Genomic DNA, 22527 nt, shown 5'->3' with positions numbered 1-22527 from the left:
AAATATATAAAAACATGCCGCAGCCCTTCGAATAAAGTCTACACAGGAGCATGAATATCTGGTGCCGTCACCTGTGAACTTCCTAACATATACTGTAACCTCCTCATATTTCTTAGGAAACTATGTATGGTCAAGGCATACAAGTATTGGAAGTAAAGGGGCTGTGCATCTCTGGGCACTTACGTATTTGGGCTAAAAATCCTTTTTGCAACTGACTTTCATTAAAACTTTTGCATTATTTTGCTTATATACACAGTTAAGGAGAAGGAGGAAAAATTGTCCCCAAAAACGTGAACAACTCCTTTAAGCAACTATTTTGAAAATCTAAAATCCGCTGTAGTGAATGGAAACAGCGGGAAACGGTTTCATTCAAGTTCACCTTTGACACTTCAGACTGGTAAATTAGATAAGAGAAAATTCCTGCTGAGAAGTTAGATTTGCTCACTTTCAGAAGAACCGACCACCTTGCAGCTCGTACTGTCGTTTGCTCGCACTTCGTAGCCCTCGACACACAAACAGCGGAAGCTTCCAATGGTATTTATACACTTTTGGCTACAAGGGTAAGTGGTGGTGCATTCATCAATGTCTACACAAGTTTTGCCATCATCCTTCAGCCAAAAACCAGGACGGCATCTGCACTGTACGGGTGACAAAAAGAAGTGAGCGCGGTAAGAAAATGGAAGTTTATCCAAATGACTAATAAAGCACACCAGTATAATTCAAGGTAATAAACAGAGAAATACTTACCATAGGACTATTGCCAGGTTATTCTATGAATTTAAGATTTGGGGTGGTCAAACCTTTGGGACATTCTTGATCTTGAGAATTAAGTTCTTTTGCATTTTTCTTGGCCACCCATCAGTGACGGAAACAACAGTGACGCTGCGGCCCCTACATGATAACCATTGCTGCAGGCCCAGATGTGGTACCCCCATTGATCATATAGCGATGGCGTTTTCTAGTGATATGCCATCACTTTGAAAAATGATAATACATATTTAAAACACTTAGAAGGGTTTTATACTTTTAGCAGGGCATTATAGTGACCCTATTGCAAGGGGCATAGCGAGCGAAGCAATCGGTGAGACGTGCATTCCCTATGCTCTCGCGGCACTCATACTGAGCGGACCATTTTGGGGCAGAGGAGCGGACCAGCGACAGACTCACCCACTTCCTTAAAGTCTCTGGATGACAGGGAGCTAATCTCTGAGCTGTGGCAGTGTAATGATGTGCTCAAAGAAGCAGGGGAAAGACAAAGACGTGGCACCTGCGAAAATCCAAGATGACGCCCACACTGCCGGCGGGTAGAGGCAGAGAGATTTGACAACAGATGTGGCTGTGTGACTGGAGACGTTTGCCCACAGACCTCCATCTTCTAGTACTTCGCTGAAAAAGTCAGTATCTGCTACACTTGGGATGAGGGGGAACACCTGGCGAAGGGTCCCGATTTAAGACGCTATCTTTGGAGGACGAGGAGGGGTCTGAGTCCCCAGAACTAGGGGTAACTTTGGGTATAATTGATCTACTTTAGCATCTAAAGGGAAAAGTTGTATCCTTGAAGTGTTTTCCCAGGGGGACTTCCCTGCAAGATGTTCTCAATGCAGTTAATAAATGCAACCTTATTCCCAGTACTCTGTTGGGAAAAGTTGGCCACATACAAGAATCTATTTCTATAAAATGTCATGACGTGCAGAAAGAGGTGGAATGCACCACAGCACTGGAAAGCAGAGTTAGTGAGCAGTAAGATGCTGTCGTGCCAGTCTGAAGAGATATACCGAGGCACACACAGGCAGTCGATTGCCAAGGCTGATGACCTGGAAAATTGTCAGAGACACAATAATATTAGACCTTTGGGGGTCCTTGAAAAGGATGAGGGACATGACCTAAATTACTTTTTTGAAAAATGGTTACTGGATACCTTTGGCAAAGATATCCTCGCTCCTTTGTTTGCAGTGTGGAGAGCTCACAGGTTCCCCATGAGAACGGGCCCAGTGGGCAGACCCCTCAGGCCTATAAAATCCTGCACTTCAATGACCGAGACATCATATTAAGGAAAGCAAGAAAGAAGCAGGACATTAAGCTAGGGGAACAGAAAATCTCCTTTTTCCCAGACTTGTCAGTGCAGGTCCAGTGCAAAAGGTCTCAGCTTCTGGACATAAAGAGGAGGAGGAGGATGATGCTGGGCCTGCAATACTCAATGATTTTTCTAGCCAACATCAGTGTGGTTGCCCTTGGCATAAATACCTTCTCTGAGTCCTTAAAAGATGCACTTAGATGGCTGGACAGTTATGAGAAGCAAATCCAGCAGGAGCCAGAAGGGCCCGAGAAAGCCTTAATACTCGCAGATGCTGAAAGATTCTTCTTCTCACTACCTGTTATCTGCTGCAGGTATCAGAGTTGCAGGACTGAGGCCTCACTTAAAGCTACTATGCGGCATTAATGCTACTGCGGCTGGTATTTATGGTCCAAACATCTGTTACTTACTTTAACTTCTATATTAGTGTGGCAGGTCATTCCGCCAAGACACTAACAGAATGGCAAATTTTATTTCTTCATTCACATGTGCATTAACCTAATGGGTAATGGTTTGCTTGAGCCCCATCCCTTACTGGTAAGGATAGGTTTACAAAATAAATGGGATGGGTTTTATTGGTTCACAGTTTGGATAGATGAGGGCAGGGGGTTTAGAATGCGTCTGCATAAAAATTTGGATTCTTACTGGGAGAATGGTAAATTCACAAGGATCAACTTCTTCAATGGATGTTCTTAAAGATCGGTACTATGATTGATTTTATTTCTTGGAATATTCATGGGTTGTGCAACAATTCCAAAAGATTCACAATACTTGTTTATATTAAAAGAGTCAACACCGTAATAATAGGGCTACCGCAGACCCATCTAACAAACAATACTATCAATCAGATACACAGGTCATGGATGGGGTATGTATACCTTACATTAATTTCATTCTAATTACTAAAGGGGAGGTTAGCCTAATTGCACATAAAAGCATCCCATTTACATAAATTGACTCCTTTAAAGACCCTGACAGTAGATTTGTTGGGGTTAGGCTACTTTCACACTAGCGTTAACTGCATTCCGTCACAATGCGTCGTTTTGCCGAAAAAACGCATCCTGCAAAAGTGTTTGCAGGATGCGTTTTTTCACCATTGATTAACATGAAGCGACGCATTGTGACGCTACATGTAACGTTTTTTGCTCCCGACGGTCCGCTTTTTCCGACTGCGCATGCGCGGCCGGAACTCCGCCCCCACCTCCCCGCACCTCACAATGGGGCAGCGGATGCGCTGGAAAAATGCATCCGCTGCCCCCGTTGTGCGGCGGAGACAGCGCTAGCGTCGGGGACCTCGGCCCGACGCACTGCGACGGACCGAGCCCGACGCTAGTGTGAAAGAAGCCTTAGATGTAAAATTCACCACTCTGAATGTATCATTGTAGTAATCTATATTCGTCCTCCATATTCAAATATCCCTGTTAAAACGATTATTGAGAGACTGGTGGAATGGCTGGATATACCCTTATAGATCCTGGGGGATTTTAATAATATTTGTATACCTGACAGTGATAGGTTTCCAGGGGGATTTCATACTTTGTCCCCCTTTAGTCAATCTAATCAGAGAGGTGGGACTGTTTGGAGGGAGATGTTCCCAAACTTGAAGGTCTTTTCTTGTGCTTCCTCAACCTATCGATCTCTATCAAGCTGAATATCTTCCTGAATGTCTATCAGATCACTCTCCCCTCTGGATACAGGTGCAGGTGGCCCCGTTAAGATCCTGGTATTCAATAGGTTGGAAACGTAATCCATTCAGGCTTAAAATGATTAATTGCACCACCATTAGAGAAAAACCTGGGGAATTCTATATCAATTCTGGTTCGGCCCCTAATAATGTGGTTTGGGACGTTATGATGGCCTTTTAAAAGGGGGGTACTGATCAGAGAGATTTAATTGGTAAAATATAATTTGCGGAAAAGAGGTGTTGAATTGGAAAGTAAGGTTCGAAAAACGTAAACATTGTTTACCAAGGATAATAACCTGGCAAATAGAATGAGGCCCCAAAACAACAGATACTTTCGAATAGAGCAAGCGGACAACAATAGAATATTTTTAAAACAGCAGCTTTATGAGGAGGAAGAACTACTGGACGTTTACTAGCCGAAATGGCCTAAGCTCAGCAAGAGAATGCTTTTATTCACAGTTAAAAGATGGAGAGGGGAGGATTAACAACCAAACTCCTGAGCCTTCAGGGAGCAAGGCAAGGTTGCCCTCTATCGCCCCTGCTTTTCGATATTGCAATGGAGCTTTCAGCCTGTATCATTAGACAACACTCGGGTATTTGGGGTTTTAACTATGGAGGCAATGAGGAATGGATTGTCCTGTATGCGGATGATTTGTTGACAATCTGAACATCTGTCTCCCATTAACATTAGATACCATTTCTAAATCTGGGGTCTTTTCCGGTCTAAACAATAATTGGCCAAAGTCGACCTTGCTCCCCCTGGATAATAATAATGTACATCTTTGACCAAATGGATCTTTAGCAATCCTGGTGCTGCAAAAGCTCAAATACCTAGACATACAAGTTACCAGTGAGGTTAATGACTAGATACCTGTAAACCCGAATCCTCCGGTAGTTAAGTGAAGAAATAAAGTTGAAGTATTGGGAAAATTACTCCTCTCCGCCCTTGGCAGAACAAACCTCATTAAAATGTGCCTTCTATACTTTATGCCTTACATAATTCACCTTTTTGGATCCCAAAGTTCTGGTTTTAAAAAATGGAGACTATCTACCTTGTAGCCAATCTTGAGGTCCTCACACTCCTGACTGCAGCCACTCATAATCTTGTTCTGACACTCATTGATGAAGCAGTTGAGCTCGTCCGAGCCGTCCCCGCAGTCATTGTTGTTGTCACACATGAGATGCTCTGGGATACACTTGCTGTTTTTGCACAGGTAGAATGTGTCATTGCATTTGCCTTCTGCAAATAGAAAAAAAATATCATCCATTTACCAGAATTTCCTCTATAAACCAATATTATCATGTGTCTGTACTATGTAAAGGGTGCACATTAATAAAGCATATTCACTGTGCTAGTCTTACCGGTGCTGGTACAACGTGGATTCTTCGGTGCCTCATCGGACTTATCATGACAGTCAAATTCTCCATCACATTCCCACTGTTTGTTTAGTAGGCAGCGGCCATTAGCACACCGGAACTCATCTGGACCACATGTAGGGTACTCTAATCAGTGTATTAAAAGAAAAACCATGTCAGAAAAGGGGAACGGTCTATGAGATGGTCTGGCGTTACATTATGGACCTGGCAGTGGAGGATGGGTGCTCATAGAAACACACCGTGAATAGAGAAAAACTAAAAATATAGAAAAGCATAGTTTGGGGCCAACGCACCGCATTCAGGAGACTCGTCTGATCCGTCACTGCAGTCGGCATCATGGTCGCACACAAACTGCTTGGGAATACACTGCTGGTTCTGACACATGAACTCTTTGGAGTCGCAGGTATTGTTGAAAACTAGAAGTTAAGAGACATCACCTTTAGTTATTGTTTTTTTTCACAGAGCTGCAATAATAGCGGTTATCTGGCTTAGACATGAGTGCTACCCTCCAAAGAGCTTATACGGGGTCCGTGAGTCCAAAGCCGATTTGGCCTGACAGAGATTGGTCAATAATAAACAAGCTGCCGACCGCTCATTAAGGAGTAAAAGGTTTGTTTGTCCAGTAATCGAATCTTTTATGCTGGCATTATAATGATTGTTCTCGGCAGCACCTCATGGAAACCATGGATGTGCTGCCGAAAACCTGATATTATATGGTCAAAGAAAGCTCATATTAACGATTATTTGTCCAAATAGAGTTTCTGTGAATAGGCCAGTAAACTTGTATGTAGTTATTAGTCTTCCTTAAAGGGATTATCCCAAAATCTATTATTTTGTTTTCAACCCCCAGTAGTCCAATACCCTTTATAAAGTAACCCAACCATGCCTTCAGATAATGGCTAATATTAGAAATATTTTTTTTCTGGCTCGAGCTTCTCCATAATTGTCTCTCTGCTCAGTATCAATTGGGGGTCCTTCAGTGCTAACCATGTGATCACCATGAACTACATGTCCCACAACCCCCTGCTCCTTCTCCAGGCTCCCTCCAGATTCTCTGATCTGTTAGTGAGCTACGATGCAGGCCGACAAGAGGAGACATGTGCTGTACATAGTTTATAGCATTGCATCCATATGTGCAATTCTTTTCTATCCTCAAAACCCTGTGTAGAGGTTTCTGATCCTCCATCTTCCAAATCTGTATGCGTTTTAGATATACAGAGTGGTCCAAAAGTAGGTGGACAGAAAATAATAACATTTATTTTGATTTATTACTATTATTATTATTTATTTTGAATTTTTATTCTGTTAAACCAGAGAGTTATGTGACACAAAATAGTTAATAAATAACATTACCCACATGTCTACTTTACATCAGCACAATTTTCGAAACACTTTTGTTTTGTTAGGAAGTTATAAGGGTTAAAAGTTGACCAGTGATTTCTAATTTTTACAACATTTATTTACAAAACCATTTTTTTAGGGACCACCTCACATTTGAAGTCAATTTGAGGGTTCTATATGGCTGAAAATACCCAAAAGTGACACCATTCTAAAAACTGCACCCCTCAAGGTGCTCAAAACCACATTCAAGAAGTTTATTAACCCTTCAGATGTTTCACATCAACAGAAGCAACATGGAAGAAAAAAATGAACATTTAAATTTTTAGTCACAAAAATGATCTTTTAGCAACAATTTTTTTATTTTCCCAAGGGTAAAAGGAGAAAGTGGTCTGCAAAAGTTGTTGTCCAGTTTGTCCTGAGTACGCCGATACCTCATATGTGGGGGTAAACCACTGTTTGGGCGCACGACAGGGCTCGGAAGAGAGGTAGTGACGTTTTGGAATGCAGACTTTGATGGAATGGTCTGCGGGAGTCATGTTGCATTTGCAAAGCTCCTGATGTGCCTAAACAGTAGAAACCCCCCACAAGTGACCCCATAATGGAAACTAGACCCCCCAAGAAAATTATCTAGATGTGTGGTGAGAACTTTGAACCCCAAAAAACATGTTTGATAAATCTCGCCCTTCATAACCGTATTACACATACTGTCCACCTACTTTTGGACCACCCTGTATATCTCCTATGTGTCTTCTCATGGCTCCAAATTTGCCTATATCAACCATTCACAGAGCAGCTTTCATTTTGCCTGATTTGTTCAGAAAATGAAAGCTGGGCTCTGATTGGTTGCTGTGAGCAAAACAAACAGATTCTCTATCAGACAGTATAAAGGCCCAGCTGTATGTACATTGTATCCATTATAACAAATATGGCCAGAAATGTGCATGCCTTTAATGATGCAATGGTGGTTTAGTGACTGCTACTTCTGTTCTTAGTCTGCTCTATCACACAACTCAGCAGCACAAGGAGCGTGGTTTCCTCCTGTGAACGGAGCAGACATACAGTGCCCATGTCCACCGTGAGGACGGTGCAATCACACATTCGCCATCACAGCACAGTAAGAACAGGATCCCTAATATAGAAGAATATCCCTCATCTACTGAGCATGTGCGACCTGTTATAAAAGAACTACAGGTCGTATCCACGGGCAACCAGTTAGGCAAAGGTCTCTGACAGGCAGGAGGCAATATCCGGAGCAGCGAGCACTTTTTATTTATTTCAGGATTTTGAGCCTCTGAGCTGCGACAGATATTTTGGGAATAACCCTTTAATGGGCCAAAATCACTCAGTTTAAATGCTCCTTAACAGATGTACCTCCACATAAACACAAAGTAAAGGCCCCGTCTCACACAGCGACGCTGCAGCGATACAGACAACGATGCTGATCGCTGCAGCGTCGCTGTGTGGTCGCTGTGTGGTCGCTGGGGAGCTGTCACACAGACAGCTCTCTCCAGCGACCAACGATCAGGGGAACGACTTCGGCATCATTGAAACTGTCTTCAACGATGCCGAAGTCCCCCTGCAGCACCCGGGTAACCAGGGTAAACATCGGGTTACTAAGCGCAGGGCCGCGCTTAGTAACCCGATGTTTACCGTGGTTACCAGCGTAAATTTAAAAAAAACAAACAGTACATACTCACCATCTGTTGCCCGTCAGGTCCCTTCGCGTCTGCTTCCTGCTCTGACAGTGCTGCCGTACAGTGAGAGCAGAGCGCAGCGGTGACGTCACTGCTGTGCTCTCACTTTACGGCAGCTCAGTCAGAGCAGGAAGCAGACGCCGGGGGACCTGATGGGCAACAGATGGTGAGTATGTACTGTTTGTTTTTTTTTACATTTACGCTGGTAACCAGGGTAAACATCGGGTTACTAAGCGCGGCCCTGCGCTTAGTAACCCGATGTTTACCCTGGTTACCAGTGAAGACATCGCTGGATCGGTGTCACACACACCGATTCAGCGATGTCAGCGGGACCTCAACGACCAAAAAAAGGTCCAGGCCATTCTGACACGACCAGCGATCTCGCAGCAGGGGCCTGATCGCTGGTACGTGTCACACATAGCGAGATCGCTACTGAGGTCGCTGTTGCGTCACAAAACTTGTGACTCAGCAGCGATCTCGCTAGCGATCTCGCTATGTGAGACGGGGCCTAAAGTGTATGTGGAGGATTAGGAATCCATTTCCTATCCACAGCATCTGACCAGATTACATCTAACCAGATTAAAGAGATCCTGTCAGTGGGATTTTGCAAAGTAAAGTACACACACGGGCATATTGGCTCTGGGGTACTGATTAATGTGACACCTGGGGTGAAGAAATCCGATGGGTGGTTTTTGCATAATCTTTGTGTGAAGTTTTCATTTACTGTGATCGTTGTTCATCGGGGCGGGCCTGACGGCAGGGTCTTACCTTGCTGCTCTGATCTCTTAGTCATCCTCCTGTGTGAATGACAGGTCACTGATCCGTCACTGACCTGCCTCCTAGATTGCGCTGGCACGATAATTGTTGTGGTCTCTAAGAAAAATCATTATCTCCAACAAAATGGCGCAGGCGGTGCCTAAATGAAAACTCCACACAAAGATTACACAAAAAAACACAAAACGGATTTCTTCACTGCAGGTATCACTTTAATCAGTATCCCAGCGCCAATATGGCCATGTGTGTACTTTACTTTGCAAAATTCTTCTGACAAGTTCTCTTTAAAAAGGATTGAGCCAATCGGCACAAAAACAATCTCTTCTGAAATAAGATTCTTAAAGTGTATTTCTAGCTCATACACTGAGGGCATACTGCAAGGATATGCCAGGACTGTACAATGGGCAAGGGTCCGACCACTAGGATCCTCCTGACTGGTCCATAAAATGAAGAGGACACAGTGCTAGCGTGAAGCTACATCCTTGTCTAAATTTCTCTTGTATAGTGGTACTCCAGGCCACCCGACTCAGTAGGGAAACTGCAGCTGTCCCTTTAACTTGAATAAGGCCAAAGTGCAGTCCCTTGCACAGTTAGCAGGCCAAAGGCCACTGAGCAAAACTCAGAACCATAGGCGTTTCAGAGGTGACATGTCCAATATACCAGAACTTTCTAACGTTGGAAATCCCAGGCTATCACCAAAGTACACAAAATTAGGATTGTATGGATATGCTAAAACCTCCTATAGATGACCATGTAAATACTGACTGGCTGGGAGGTCATTACACAGATAATTGGAAATGGACATGGGTTATACAGGTCCTTCTCAAAAAATTAGCATATAGTGTTAAATTTCATTATTTACCATAATGTAATGATTACAATTAAACTTTCATATATTATAGATTCATTATCCACCAACTGAAATTTGTCAGGTCTTTTATTGTTTTAATACTGATGATTTTGGCCTACAACTCCTGATAACCCAAAAAACCTGTCTCAATAAATTAGCATATCAAGAAAAGGTTCTCTAAATGACCTATTACCCTAATCTTCTGAATCAACTAATTAACTCTAAACACATGCAAAAGATACGTGAGGCTTTTAAAAACTCCCTGCCTGGTTCATTACTCAAAACCCCCATCATGGGTAAGACTAGCGACCTGACAGATGTCAAGAAGGCCATCATTGACACCCTCAAGCAAGAGGGTAAGACCCAGAAAGAAATTTCTCAACAAATAGGCTGTTCCCAGAGTGCTGTATCAAGGCACCTCAATGGTAAGTCTGTTGGAAGGAAACAATGTGGCAGAAAACGCTGTACAACGAGAAGAGGTGACCGGAACCTGAGGAAGCAGTGGACTGAGTCTGGTGTGGAAACATCCAGAGCCACCGTGCACAGGCGTGTGCAGGAAATGGGCTACAGGTGCCGCATTCCCCAGGTAAAGCCACTTTTGAACCATAAACAGCGGCAGAAGCGCCTGACCTGGGCTACAGAGAAGCAGCACTGGACTGTTGCTAAGTGGTCCCAAGTACTTTTTTCTGATGAAAGCAAATTTTGCATGTCATTTGGAAATCAAGGTGCCAGAGTCTGGAGGAAGACTGGGGAGAAGGAAATGCCAAAATGCCTGAAGTCCAGTGTCAAGTACCCACAGTCAGTCATGGTGTGGGGTGCCATGTCAGCTGCTGGTGTTGGTCCACTGTGTTTCATCAAGGGCAGGGTCAATGCAGCTAGCTATCAGGAGATTTTGGAGCACTTCATGCTTCCATCGGCTGAAATGCTTTATGGAGATGAAGATTTCTTTTTTCAGCACGACCTGGCACCTGCTCACAGTGCCAAAACCACTGGTAAATGGTTTACTGACCATGGTATTACTGTGCTCAATTGGCCTGCCAACTCTCCTGACCTGAACCCCATAGAGAATCTGTGGGATATTGTGAAGAGAAAGTTGAGAGATGCAAGACCCAACACTCTGGATGAGCTTAAGGCCGCTATTGAAGCATCCTGGGCCTCCATAACATCTCAGCAGTGTCACAGGCTGATTGCCTCCATGCCACGCCGCATTGAAGCAGTCATTTCTGCCAAAGGATTCCCGACCAAGTATTGAGTGCATAACTGAACATTATTATTTGATGGTTTTTTTGTTTGGTATTAAAAAACACTTTTATTTGATTGGTCGGCTGAAATATGCTAATTTATTGAGACAGGTTTTTTGGGTTATCAGGAGTTGTATGCCAAAATCATCAGTATTAAAACAATAAAAGACCTGACAAATTTCAGTTGGTGGATAATGAATCTATAATATATGAAAGTTTAATTGTAATCATTACATTATGGTAAATAATGAAATTTAACACTATATGCTAATTTTTTGAGAAGGACCTGTATATGGAGACAGATATTCCATCACAGAAATTCTGCATTCATCAGGAGTAACTTTCTGAAATTGATGGCCTTTTACAGGGGTTTTGTGATACGAAGAACAGATGTGAACAAGGTGCAGAAATTTGCTCACCACAGCCGGCATGGACGCTTTCATCCGCTCCATCTTGGCAGTCTTTATCTCCATCACACAGCCAGCGGCGGGGTACACACACATGGGTACTGGGACACTGGAAGGCTTCAGGGCTACATGTAGCAGATTCTAAAATACAACAAAGCATTACTGCCAACATTCACCTCTGATGAAAAACAAGGATGCAAAACGTTGGGCAGCGACTTACGGCAACGGATGTCCTCGTCAGATTTGTCCCCACAGTCATCGGATCCATCGCACACCCAGTGTTTGGAGATACAGCGGTGGTTATTGCACTCGAACTGCATGGAGGTGCAAAACTTGTCTGTACAAAAGAAAGAAAACAAAATCTCAACCAAGGAACTTGGTGAATACGAGAACGAATCTTCTCCATCTACAATCAGGCACAACAAACAGCAGCCCAAATGGTCCTCTTCAGCCTATATGGTCCACTTCAGTAAATCTTCACATTTGCCTGCCAGCCCAGCCTGGTTCTCAGGTGGCAGCCACCTCAAGGAATGGACATGTTATACTGCAGATTTTAAACCTGTGCCATAAGAGCTACACTGCCAATTCCTCCTTATCTCATGCTGACTAAAGCTACATGTATACTGCACGATTATCGGGAACAAGTGTTCCTAGTAAACTGGATGCAGGTCAAAAATCTTGTTCGTTAGGTGAAATGATCTTTTGATCTGCTTAAAAGATCATCGTTCTCGGCATCACATCGTCCTGTGTAAACAGAAGACAAGCTGCCGAGAACCATGGCAGCCTATGAGCACTATGACATACATCTACAAGCAGCTGCAGTAAAAGTGTTGAAAAATTAGTGACACAAATACGCTCTAAAGGCGTATTCCACGATAATAAGGTCTACAGGGGCTCAACCCCTGATGCCTCATGATCAGCAGAAGGAAACAAGTCAAGTTTTGCTGAAAGACTTTTATCCACCAGACTCTTCGGCACCACACACAATGGAAAGGCACTATGTGCGTGTAAAGGTTTTTTCTAGAAAACTAAATGAAAAAATAAATATAGATAAGTGACTAAATAAATGCAATGTTTGTATGGACAATACTGCAATGTGTGAATGGATGAGATACTTGAAGGCTATTTCTTTTCTACTGTACTTACTGGGGGTAGGACCCTCCCCACATTAGAAAATGAAGGACGATTCTTAGGATAAGCCATTATTGTTTTGGAAAAATCTATTTAAATAACGGATTTAAGTATTTTCCTTTTTTTATCCTGAAAAACTATTTTTCCCAAAAATGTGCTCTAGAAGACCACTATTTGAGGCGACAGATCCCTTTCAGTTCCTTACCGCAATGTGTTTCATCCTCTCCATTTTCACAGTCATTTTCCTTATCACAAGTCCAACTCATAGGAATACAGCGTCCACTCGGACAGGCAAAATAATTCACTGGACACCGCGGCTTGCGAACTCCTAGAGAAATGTGGAATTACATTAAGTCTCCAAAAGTTTTCAAAGCAAAGTAAAAAGCATTTGTTTGGCAGGTGGCTTCGGCTTTAGTATAGCTATCATTATTATCACTATAACCCACATTGCATTCCTAAAAATTGTTTATTTTAACTTTTCTTCTATTTCATGTACCTGGACAGTTCATCTCATCTGTGAAGTCTCCGCAGTCATTTGATCCATCGCAGACCCAGCTGGGGAGATAGCAGAGAGAGGTCCTCTCACACCTTTGAAAACTTGCGGCTTTGACGCCCAACTTAAAGTAACTGCTGCAGTCCGTGATGTCTAGGGGCCAGAAAAACATAAGCAATTAGGACGGTATGGTCAGATGGATGGACATTTGGTACCAACCATCCAGGAAGCAAACTTACTGAACTAAAAGGGATTGACAGACACAAAGAATCCAAAAAACATATAGGGTCTGAAATATATTCCAGGGGTCTTAACGGGGTGGTCCGAAGGCAAAGCATTTTTCTCCTACGTCCCTATCTATTTAGTCCCATAATTCTAAGCAATTTTCTAATACACTTGCTTTAAAAAATTCCCTACCGTTCCCTGACTACACTAACTGCTTTTGTATTTTTTTGGCTATTTCCTCTCTGATGCTTTTTTTGAGTATCCCAGCACGCACTGGTGGAAATGAATCGTCATCATCAGGGGGGCAGAATCTATGGTCACTGTCACAGCTCCTGTCCCCATCATCAGTGATGCTCGTTTCAGGGGCGGTGCTGTGTCTCCAAGTGTCTCCATTGTGCAGTGTATCCCCCCCGAGCACAGTCTCATCCAGTGTCCTGTGCAATGAGCGCAGAGTCCGGACTGTTGTCTGTATAGATGAATAGTAATTGGTCGGCTATCTTTGTGTCACACAACTAAAACCACAATCAGTTTCAATGGGCAAAAAAAATTGAATCATGTACAGGTCCTTCTCAAAAAATTAGCATATAGTGTTAAATTTCATTATTTACCATAATGTAATGATTACAATTAAACTTTCGTATATTATAGATTCATTATCCACCAACTGAAATTTGTCAGGTCTTTTATTGTTTTAATACTGATGATTTTGGCATACAACTCCTGATAACCCAAAAAACCTGTCTCAATAAATTAGCATATCAAGAAAAGGTTCTCTAAACGACCTATTACCCTAATCTTCTGAATCAACTAATTAACTCTAAACACATGCAAAAGATACCTGAGGCTTTTAAAAACTCCCTGCCTGGTTCATTACTCAAAACCCCCATCATGGGTAAGACTAGCGACCTGACAGATGTCAAGAAGGCCATCATTGACACCCTCAAGCAAGAGGGTAAGACCCAGAAAGAAATTTCTCAACAAATAGGCTGTTCCCAGAGTGCTGTATCAAGGCACCTCAATGGTACGTCTGTTGGAAGGAAACAATGTGGCAGAAAACGCTGTACAACGAGAAGAGGTGACCGGACCCTGAGGAAGATTGTGGAGAAGGACCGATTCCAGACCTTGGGGAACCTGAGGAAGCAGTGGACTGAGTCTGGTGTGGAAACATCCAGAGCCACCGTGCACAGGCGTGTGCAGGAAATGGGCTACAGGTGCCGCATTCCCCAGGTAAAGCCACTTTTGAACCATAAACAGCGGCAGAAGCGCCTGACCTGGGCTACAGAGAAGCAGCACTGGACTGTTGCTAAGTGGTCCCAAGTACTTTTTTCTGATGAAAGCAAATTTTGCATGTCATTCGGAAATCAAGGTGCCAGAGTCTGGAGGAAGACTGGGGAGAAGGAAATGCCAAAATGCCTGAAGTCCAGTGTCAAGTACCCACAGTCAGTGATGGTGTGGGGTGCCATGTCAGCTGCTGGTGTTGGTCCACTGTGTTTCATCAAGGGCAGGGTCAATGCAGCTAGCTATCAGGAGATTTTGGAGCACTTCATGCTTCCCTCGGCTGAAATGCTTTATGGAGATGAAGATTTCATTTTTCAGCACGACCTGGCACCTGCTCACAGTGCCAAAACCACTGGTAAATGGTTTACTGACCATGGTATTACTGTGCTCAATTGGCCTGCCAACTCTCCTGACCTGAACCCCATAGAGAATCTGTGGGATATTGTGAAGAGAAAGTTGAGAGACGCAAGACCCAACACTCTGGATGAGCTTAAGGCCGCTATTGAAGCATCCTGGGCCTCCATAACATCTCAGCAGTGTCACAGGCTGATTGCCTCCATGCCACGCCGCATTGAAGCAGTCATTTCTGCCAAAGGATTCCCGACCAAGTATTGAGTGCATAACTGAACATTATTATTTGATGGTTTTTTGTTTGGTATTAAAAAACACTTTTATTTGATTGGTCGGGTGAAATATGCTAATTTATTGAGACAGGTTTTTTGGGTTATCAGGAGATGTATGCCAAAATCATCAGTATTAAAACAATAAAAGACCTGACAAATTTCAGTTGGTGGATAATGAATCTATAATATATGAAAGTTTAATTGTAATCATTACATTATGGTAAATAATGAAATTTAACACTATATGCTAATTTTTTGAGAAGGACCTGTATATGCTGGACAAAGCATTTCAAGGAAAACGCGCGTTGGGAGTGGTGGATTCCTGGCTCTCTTCCCCATAGATATATCCCTGTTCTGTGATGAACTGTTAAACTCTGCAGGCATTCGTACTACTGTTGATCTGGTCCAGTTACTGTCACATTAATCCCATTGTGGTTTCAATATAGTTTCTTCTACATATTGCCATCACTTTTGGTGTCGGCTTAATGTTTTCCACATTTGATGCCTGGTATTTAGCATATGATGAGAGAGAGATAGAGAGAGAGAGAGAGACATACACAGTATAAATGTAGGGACTGTAGGGGATTTATATGTTTTTGTGTACAGGTGTTCCAACCCTTTAGCCTCATTGTATGTTGCCCCATCATTTTTGTGATTGTTCACACCATTTACTGTATTAATAAAATCCTGTATTTTTCCTATTTAGCTTGTGGTTTCTGTTCTATTGGTGATATACCCCAGGTCACAGCGGAGAAGCTTCACACTGCACATGCTCACAGGCAGGTGTCCCAGTAACATTCTAGGACAGGTTTCTATCAGTGTAAAAAGGTGTCAGTACGTTTAATTGAATAGTGATTACCTCTCAAGACGGACGATTATAATTTGCTATTTATTCAGGAATCTATTCCTAATGATTATTTTTTTTCTCTATTCCTAGTGAACTCCTTTAAGTTCCTGAGAGCCCATTATGCCCATGTCCCATAGTCATCTGTGAGGTTCCCGCTGACGAAGCGACATATTACTTACTGCAGTTCATCTCATCGGAGGCGTCATCACACTCAATAAGTTGGTTACAGCGACTCGAGTTACCAACACAACTCCCATCCCGGCAGCGGAACTCTTCTGGGGCACACGAAGTCTCTGTAATACAAAGAATGGACCACTAGTAACACTGGGAAATGGCAAAAGAGAGTTTTCTATCCCTGTTTTCATAGCCATCTGATGGATTTGCTCTACTCATATTTTTATGATTATCCATGAAGAACATTCTCAAGGACACAAACTGAATTACAACCCAGAGAAACATCTGGTGCTCATAAATGGACCGATGTTGTAATGGCTGAGAGTATACAAGTGAAATATTCAGAAAGGCTATTTTATGAAAAACTGTACTACAATCCACAGCTGAAAACAGGATCAGACTGAATTCGAGGAAGGGGTAACACCCGGCCGGTTGGACATACTCACTGTTGCACGATATCTCATCGGAGTTGTCACCGCAGTCATCCAGACCATTGCACCAGTTGGCAGTAGAGATGCAGCGTCCATTCACACAGTGCCGGAAACCCTTCTTACAGCGGCGATTAGCTGTGGACAACGCACCATTTCTTAGAGGAGTTACTGGCACTTTGTAATCTACCGAGCCTGGCAGCTGACGGTATCATGGCATTGGAAATGGGAAAACAAAAGACCCGACCATTGTGTTCTGTAAACTGACAACTTCTCGCGCCGAGTGATTTGTATTGTGCACGAAACGCAGGGTATCAACTAACGGGAACATTTCCACTTCTGGAACATGCTACTATCGGGACGCAGCAGAGCAGATCTGTTCTGTGGCACAACTCATCACCACACTAACTGCATGCGAACCCATAGCTCTCGGATTTGTCTCTATTGAGTTCAAAATTGTCAGTAAAGTTCTAGTAACATCTTCCATCCATACCGAAACCAATTTCCACAAATGTCCAGGTAAATACCCGCGTTAAAAGTGATGTCACTAGATTTTACAGAACAAAGTGTGCACATTATTAAATAGATCTCAGACCTGGTGAGGCTGCTGTCCTTACTTTGATAATCCAGGTCAGAATGGTTGTATAATACTTTTTAAATGTGTTCCTGCCTGATCTAAAAACTAGCATTTTATGAATATCCTAATATCAGGTTCATACAGCCAAGACATGGATTTTCAAAGTAAGTACACCAGCCTCAAGAGATCTATTTATTAATGCGTGCAAGTTGTACTGTGGAATCTTGTGAAGAAATAAATATATACTTTCATGCATCGTGCAAATATACTGTATCCTGAACCTAAATTAATGAGTCACATGGTTGCATAAATGCAACATCTGGATTACTTCACATCTGATATGTGACAAGTCCAGGGATGTAATGTAGGGTAATGTAGGGAATGCAGTGGGTAGAAGCTGCACGCTCACCACAATACGAGTGCTTTTCGTCTGCCTTGTCTTTACAATGTGCCACGGTATCACAGGTCAGGCTGTAGTTTATGCAGTCGCCATTACCACACTCAAACTCGTCATGGGGATTGCAGGTGGAGTTCTGGGCTGTTGAAAGGAAGAAGAAGGTAAAACACTAGGGATGGAGCTACCTAAGGATCTGAGGCCACTACAGACTATAGGACCATGTATCAACCACTAGAGAGCTTTCTACATCATAATCTTGACTACCAAATGGGAATAATTCATTCAAATTGTTAGATAGATTGTTCAAATAAAGAAAGCCATGCGCTGATTTACAACGTGTCTAGAGAAATCGTTTCATATAAAATATATATATATAGTAGATTGCGTTACCTTTGCATGTGAAATCATCCTGCAGGATCCGATCCCCTCTGCAGGAGCAGTTCACCCTGCCGTCGGCGGTGAGCAGGCACAGGTCCTGACATATACTGCTGTTGGTGTTGCACGGGGATAACTCACCTTGGATAGAAAGCAAAACGATGTGTATTAATATTACAGCTAAATCTCAGTAATGAAGGCTATGCAATGCACACGTTCCCCGCTATCTGTGCAATCTACTGAGTAGGAAAAAAAGTTCCAGGATTTGTGATGGAAAAAAAAAATCTGCATTGATATAAAAGTGAATAATAATAATATTATATTAGTAACACTGGACACAATTTCATTTTTAAACTGTGACCCCAAGTTATGATTCAATTCCCAAATCTCGAAAGAAACAGATCCTTCAATAATCGTGATATACTCAACTAGCCTGTAGGTGGCGCTATATACTAGGTGTTCTCAGCAGCTCTCTTCATATAAAGGAACTCGCATCCTGTCTGAACACAATGGGTCAGGTATAAAGCACAACTCAGCACTGGTTGTCAGTAAGAATAACCAACGCACATAGCTGAATGGCCAGCTTTCTTGGTTACAGTGATCAGCACATTCTGTATGGTAAACCCCATATATACTTAAAGGCTTTTTTTTTTTAAGAAACAAAGTAAATTTTAATCAATAGATATTGCAATAACAATAAGTGCCACTATTGGATGTGTTAAAAAAAAATTCCTGTGCTGAGATAATCTTAGAAATGTGCCCCTGCTGTGTACTGTGTAATGGCTGTGTCTGACCGTACAGAGTTGCCCTAGTTCACATATGTCAAACCTGGCCAGCAGGGTGAGTATATTTGGCCCGCGACGCCAGGCTTGACCCCCTGTCCAGTATCACACTTTCACCTGGCACTGCAGTTTCAACTATATTGGCATCTAGGATACAGTTGAAAGGAAAGATGGAGGAAGGGGCGTCAGCTGATGCTTCCTCTCCTATCATTTCCCCACTGTGTCTGACGTCTCAGCAATGATGTCATTACAACGTGCCCACTGTACCGAGTTGTGCGAAGGATTTGAAGACACCATGAAGAGACTGGAGCAGCGTAGGAGCGGGCAGAGGTGAGTATTTATTCTTTTAATATAGGGTCCATTATACTGTATGGAGCACTATGTGGGCCCTTTATGCTGTATGGAGCACTATGTGGGCCCATTATTCTGTATGGAGCACTATGTGGGGCCCATTATACTGCATGGAGCACTATGTGGGGCCCATTATACTGTATGGAGAAGGGGGAGTCCCATTATATTGTATGGAGAACTATGTGGGGCTGATTATACTGTATGGAGCACTATCTGGGGCACATTAAACTGTATGGAGCACTATGTGGGACCCATTATACTGAATGGAGCACTATTTGGGACCATTATACTGAATGAAGCACTAAATGGGGCGACTATACCGTACGGCGTACTATGTGGGGCCATTATACTGTATGGAGCACTTTTTGTGGCCATTATGCTGTATTGAGGACTGTGTGGGGATCACAGTTGGAGAATTATAAGGTGATGAGGTAACCATTCTTTGTCGGGGGGGGGGGGATTCAGTGAAGGGGGTTACAGTAGGGTCATCATGCCATGCATACTGTGGAAGAATGCACTGTGGGGGTATCTTACTGTTTTTGTGGGCACATTTGTTTACATCATATTTTATTATTTGTATTACTAAAGGATTTATAGCCTTTGTTATTACATATTTAAATTAGGCCACATGCTTTTTACTGCTCTTACATAACATCTTATATTATTCCAAATTTGTATTCTAAGATCTATTAATTAAAATGTACTTTGTTGGGCAATCCCTTTAAGTTTGTTTCCATATGAAAAAGTAAAACATTATATCTGATGAAACTGAAAAACTACCTCAATTGTAGACATTTTTTTTTTAAAATAAATATCAAGGTTTGCCGGCGACTTTGTCCAAGCTTTTAATGTGTATTTGAGTTTGACATCCCTGCTCTGGTTCATGGTTAGCATATACCACAGCTCCTGATTTCTGACACTGGGCACTACAGTACATTGCAACCCAAAATCATTGGTAATCTTCAGATTTCCTGATGCCTTCCACACAGTCAAGGCACCCAGTGCCAGAGGCAGCCAAATAGCACCAAAACGTCTTTGAACTTCCACAATATTTGACTGTAGGTGCTGTGTTCTTTTTTTTGTAGGTCTCATTCTGTTTTAGGTAAACAGTAGAATGATGTGATTTAAAAAGCACTATTTTGGGCTCATTTGCCCACAAGACGCTTTCCCAGAAGGATTTTGGCTTATGTACATTTTTGCAAACTGCAGTCTAGCTTTTTTTGTGTCTGAGTCAGCAGTGAGGTCCTTCTTGTTCTCCTGCCATAGAGTTTCATTTCATTCTAATGTCAGCAGATCTTTCCAGCTGACACTGATGCACCCTGAGCCTGAAGGACAGCTTGAATTTCTTTGGAACTTGATTGGGGCTGCTTATCCACCCTCCGGGCAATCTTGTGTTGCAACCTTTTATCAATTTTTCTCTGCCGTCCACGTCCAGGGAGATGAGCTAGAATTCCATTAGTTGTAAACTTCTTGAATATGTTGCGCACCATGGACAAAAAAAATTAAGATCTCGGGAGTTGGACTTTTAACCTTGAAATTGTTTATATCGTTCAACAATTTTGGTTCTCAAGTCCTCAGACAGTTCTCTTCTCCTCTTTCTGTTCTCCATTCTTAATGCGGCCCACACTGATACACAATGCAAAGATTGTGTCAACCTCTGTTACTTGCCACAGGTGAGTTTGAACGAGCATCACTTGCTTGAAGCAAAGTTGTTAACCCACAACTTTGGAAAGGTGCCAACAATTTCATCATGCCCACATTTGGGGTTGTATGTGAAATTATGTCCAATGTGACTTTTTTTCTCTGTTTTTTTTTTTTTTTTTTTGTGTTGTTCGAATACACTCAAAGGAAATTAACATGTTTATAACAAAACATGTTTCATTGAAATAATTTTCTGGGAGAAATACTTCATTTTCTGGAACAATTTCAAGGGTGCCAACACCTTCAGCCATGAATATAGCTGCTACATTCTGAGGTAACATTTCCCTGTCTGTTTTTTCATAGGAGTGAGTGTTTCTGCTGCGGCACCAATCATGCGAGCCATCATAGATCAAGTCAGTGATATACAGCTCTAGCAAAAATGAAGAGACCACCACATCAAAACCCTGTCATGGGCAGCCCAATCTGCAGACCTGAACCCCATTGAAAACCTCTGGAATGTAATCAAGAGGATGATGGATAATCATAAGTCATCAAACAAAGAAGAACTGCTTAAATGTTTGCGCCAGAAGCAGTGTGAAAGACTGGTGGAAAGTATGCTAAGACGCATGAAAGCTGTGATTATAAATCATGGTTATTCCACAAAATATTGATTTCTGAACTCTTCCTGAGTTAAAACATTAGTATTGTTGTTTCTAAATAATTATGAACCTCTTTTCTTTGCATTATTTTAGGTCTGAAAGCACTGTGGGTTTTTTTTTTTTTTTAATTTTGACCATTTCTCCTTTTCAGAAAAAAAATACAAAATTTATTGCTTGGAAATTTGGAAACATGTTGTCAGACGTTTATAGACTAAAAGAACAATTTACATTTTACTAAAAAATATACCTATAATGAGAAAAATCAGACAAACTGAACATTTTGCAGTGGTCTCTTAATTTTTGCCAGAGCTGTATAAGATCAGCGGCCGCTGGCGCTCCGTTGTCACTGACTTAATGATGAGCTCAGTGGGTTGGAGACACAGCGAAAACATTTTCCTGTGTTACCACAGTCAGGGAAATGAGTTACCTCAGAAAGCAGCAGCTGCCAGCCCCACTGTTCTGTCTGTATACTCATTTATCATAAGTGACTTAAGGCCCCGTCACACACAGCGACGCTGCAGCGATACAGACAACGATGCTGATCGCTGCAGCGTCGCTGTTTTGTCGCTGTGTGGTCGCTGGGGAGCTGTCACACAGACAGCTCTCTCCAGCGACCAACGATCAGGGGAACGACTTCGGCATCGTTGAAACTGTCTTCAACGATGCCGAAGTCCCCCTGCAGCACCCGGGTAACCAGGGTAAACATCGGGTTACTAAGCGCAGGGCCGCGCTTAGTAACACGATGTTTACCCTGGTTACCAAAAAAAAACAAACAGTACATACTCACCATCTGATGTCCGTCAGGTCCCTTGCCGTCTGCTTCCCGCTCTCACTGAGTGCCGCCGTACAGTGAGAGCAGAGCGCAGCGGTGACGTCACTGCTGTGCTGTGCTCTCACTGTACGGCGGCACTCAGTCAGAGCAGGAAGCAGACGGCAAGGAACCTGACGGACATCAGATGGTGAGTATGTACTGTTTGTTTTTTTTTACATTTACGCTGGTAACCAGTGAAGACATCGCTGGATCGGTGTCACACACACCGATTCAGCGATGTCAGCGGGACCTCAGCGACCAAAAAAAGGTCCAGGCCATTCCGACACGACCAG

General features: G+C 42.7%; 1 protein-coding gene across 1 annotated transcript in view; it reads right to left on the bottom strand.

Annotated features, from left to right (window-relative positions):
• LRP1 (LDL receptor related protein 1) overlaps positions 1–22527 on the bottom strand; it is a 379537-nt gene that overhangs the window by 70861 nt on the left and 286149 nt on the right. Inside the window, exons 45-56 of the mRNA XM_077297715.1 lie at positions 18006–18131; positions 17628–17756; positions 16660–16779; positions 16219–16332; positions 13070–13219; positions 12779–12901; positions 11663–11779; positions 11455–11583; positions 5429–5551; positions 5121–5261; positions 4811–4998; positions 446–638 (exon numbers count right to left, since the gene is read on the bottom strand). Coding sequence (XP_077153830.1) covers positions 446–638; positions 4811–4998; positions 5121–5261; positions 5429–5551; positions 11455–11583; positions 11663–11779; positions 12779–12901; positions 13070–13219; positions 16219–16332; positions 16660–16779; positions 17628–17756; positions 18006–18131 — 1653 coding nt within the window. The remainder of the gene's footprint in view (positions 1–445; positions 639–4810; positions 4999–5120; positions 5262–5428; positions 5552–11454; positions 11584–11662; positions 11780–12778; positions 12902–13069; positions 13220–16218; positions 16333–16659; positions 16780–17627; positions 17757–18005; positions 18132–22527) is intronic.

This window comes from Ranitomeya variabilis, chromosome 3, assembly GCF_051348905.1.
Source record: "Ranitomeya variabilis isolate aRanVar5 chromosome 3, aRanVar5.hap1, whole genome shotgun sequence".
In the NCBI taxonomy this organism is placed as follows: Eukaryota; Metazoa; Chordata; class Amphibia; order Anura; family Dendrobatidae; genus Ranitomeya; species Ranitomeya variabilis.
The sequence above is the reverse complement of the archived record's forward strand: the minus strand, read 5'-3'. Positions and strand labels throughout refer to the sequence as shown.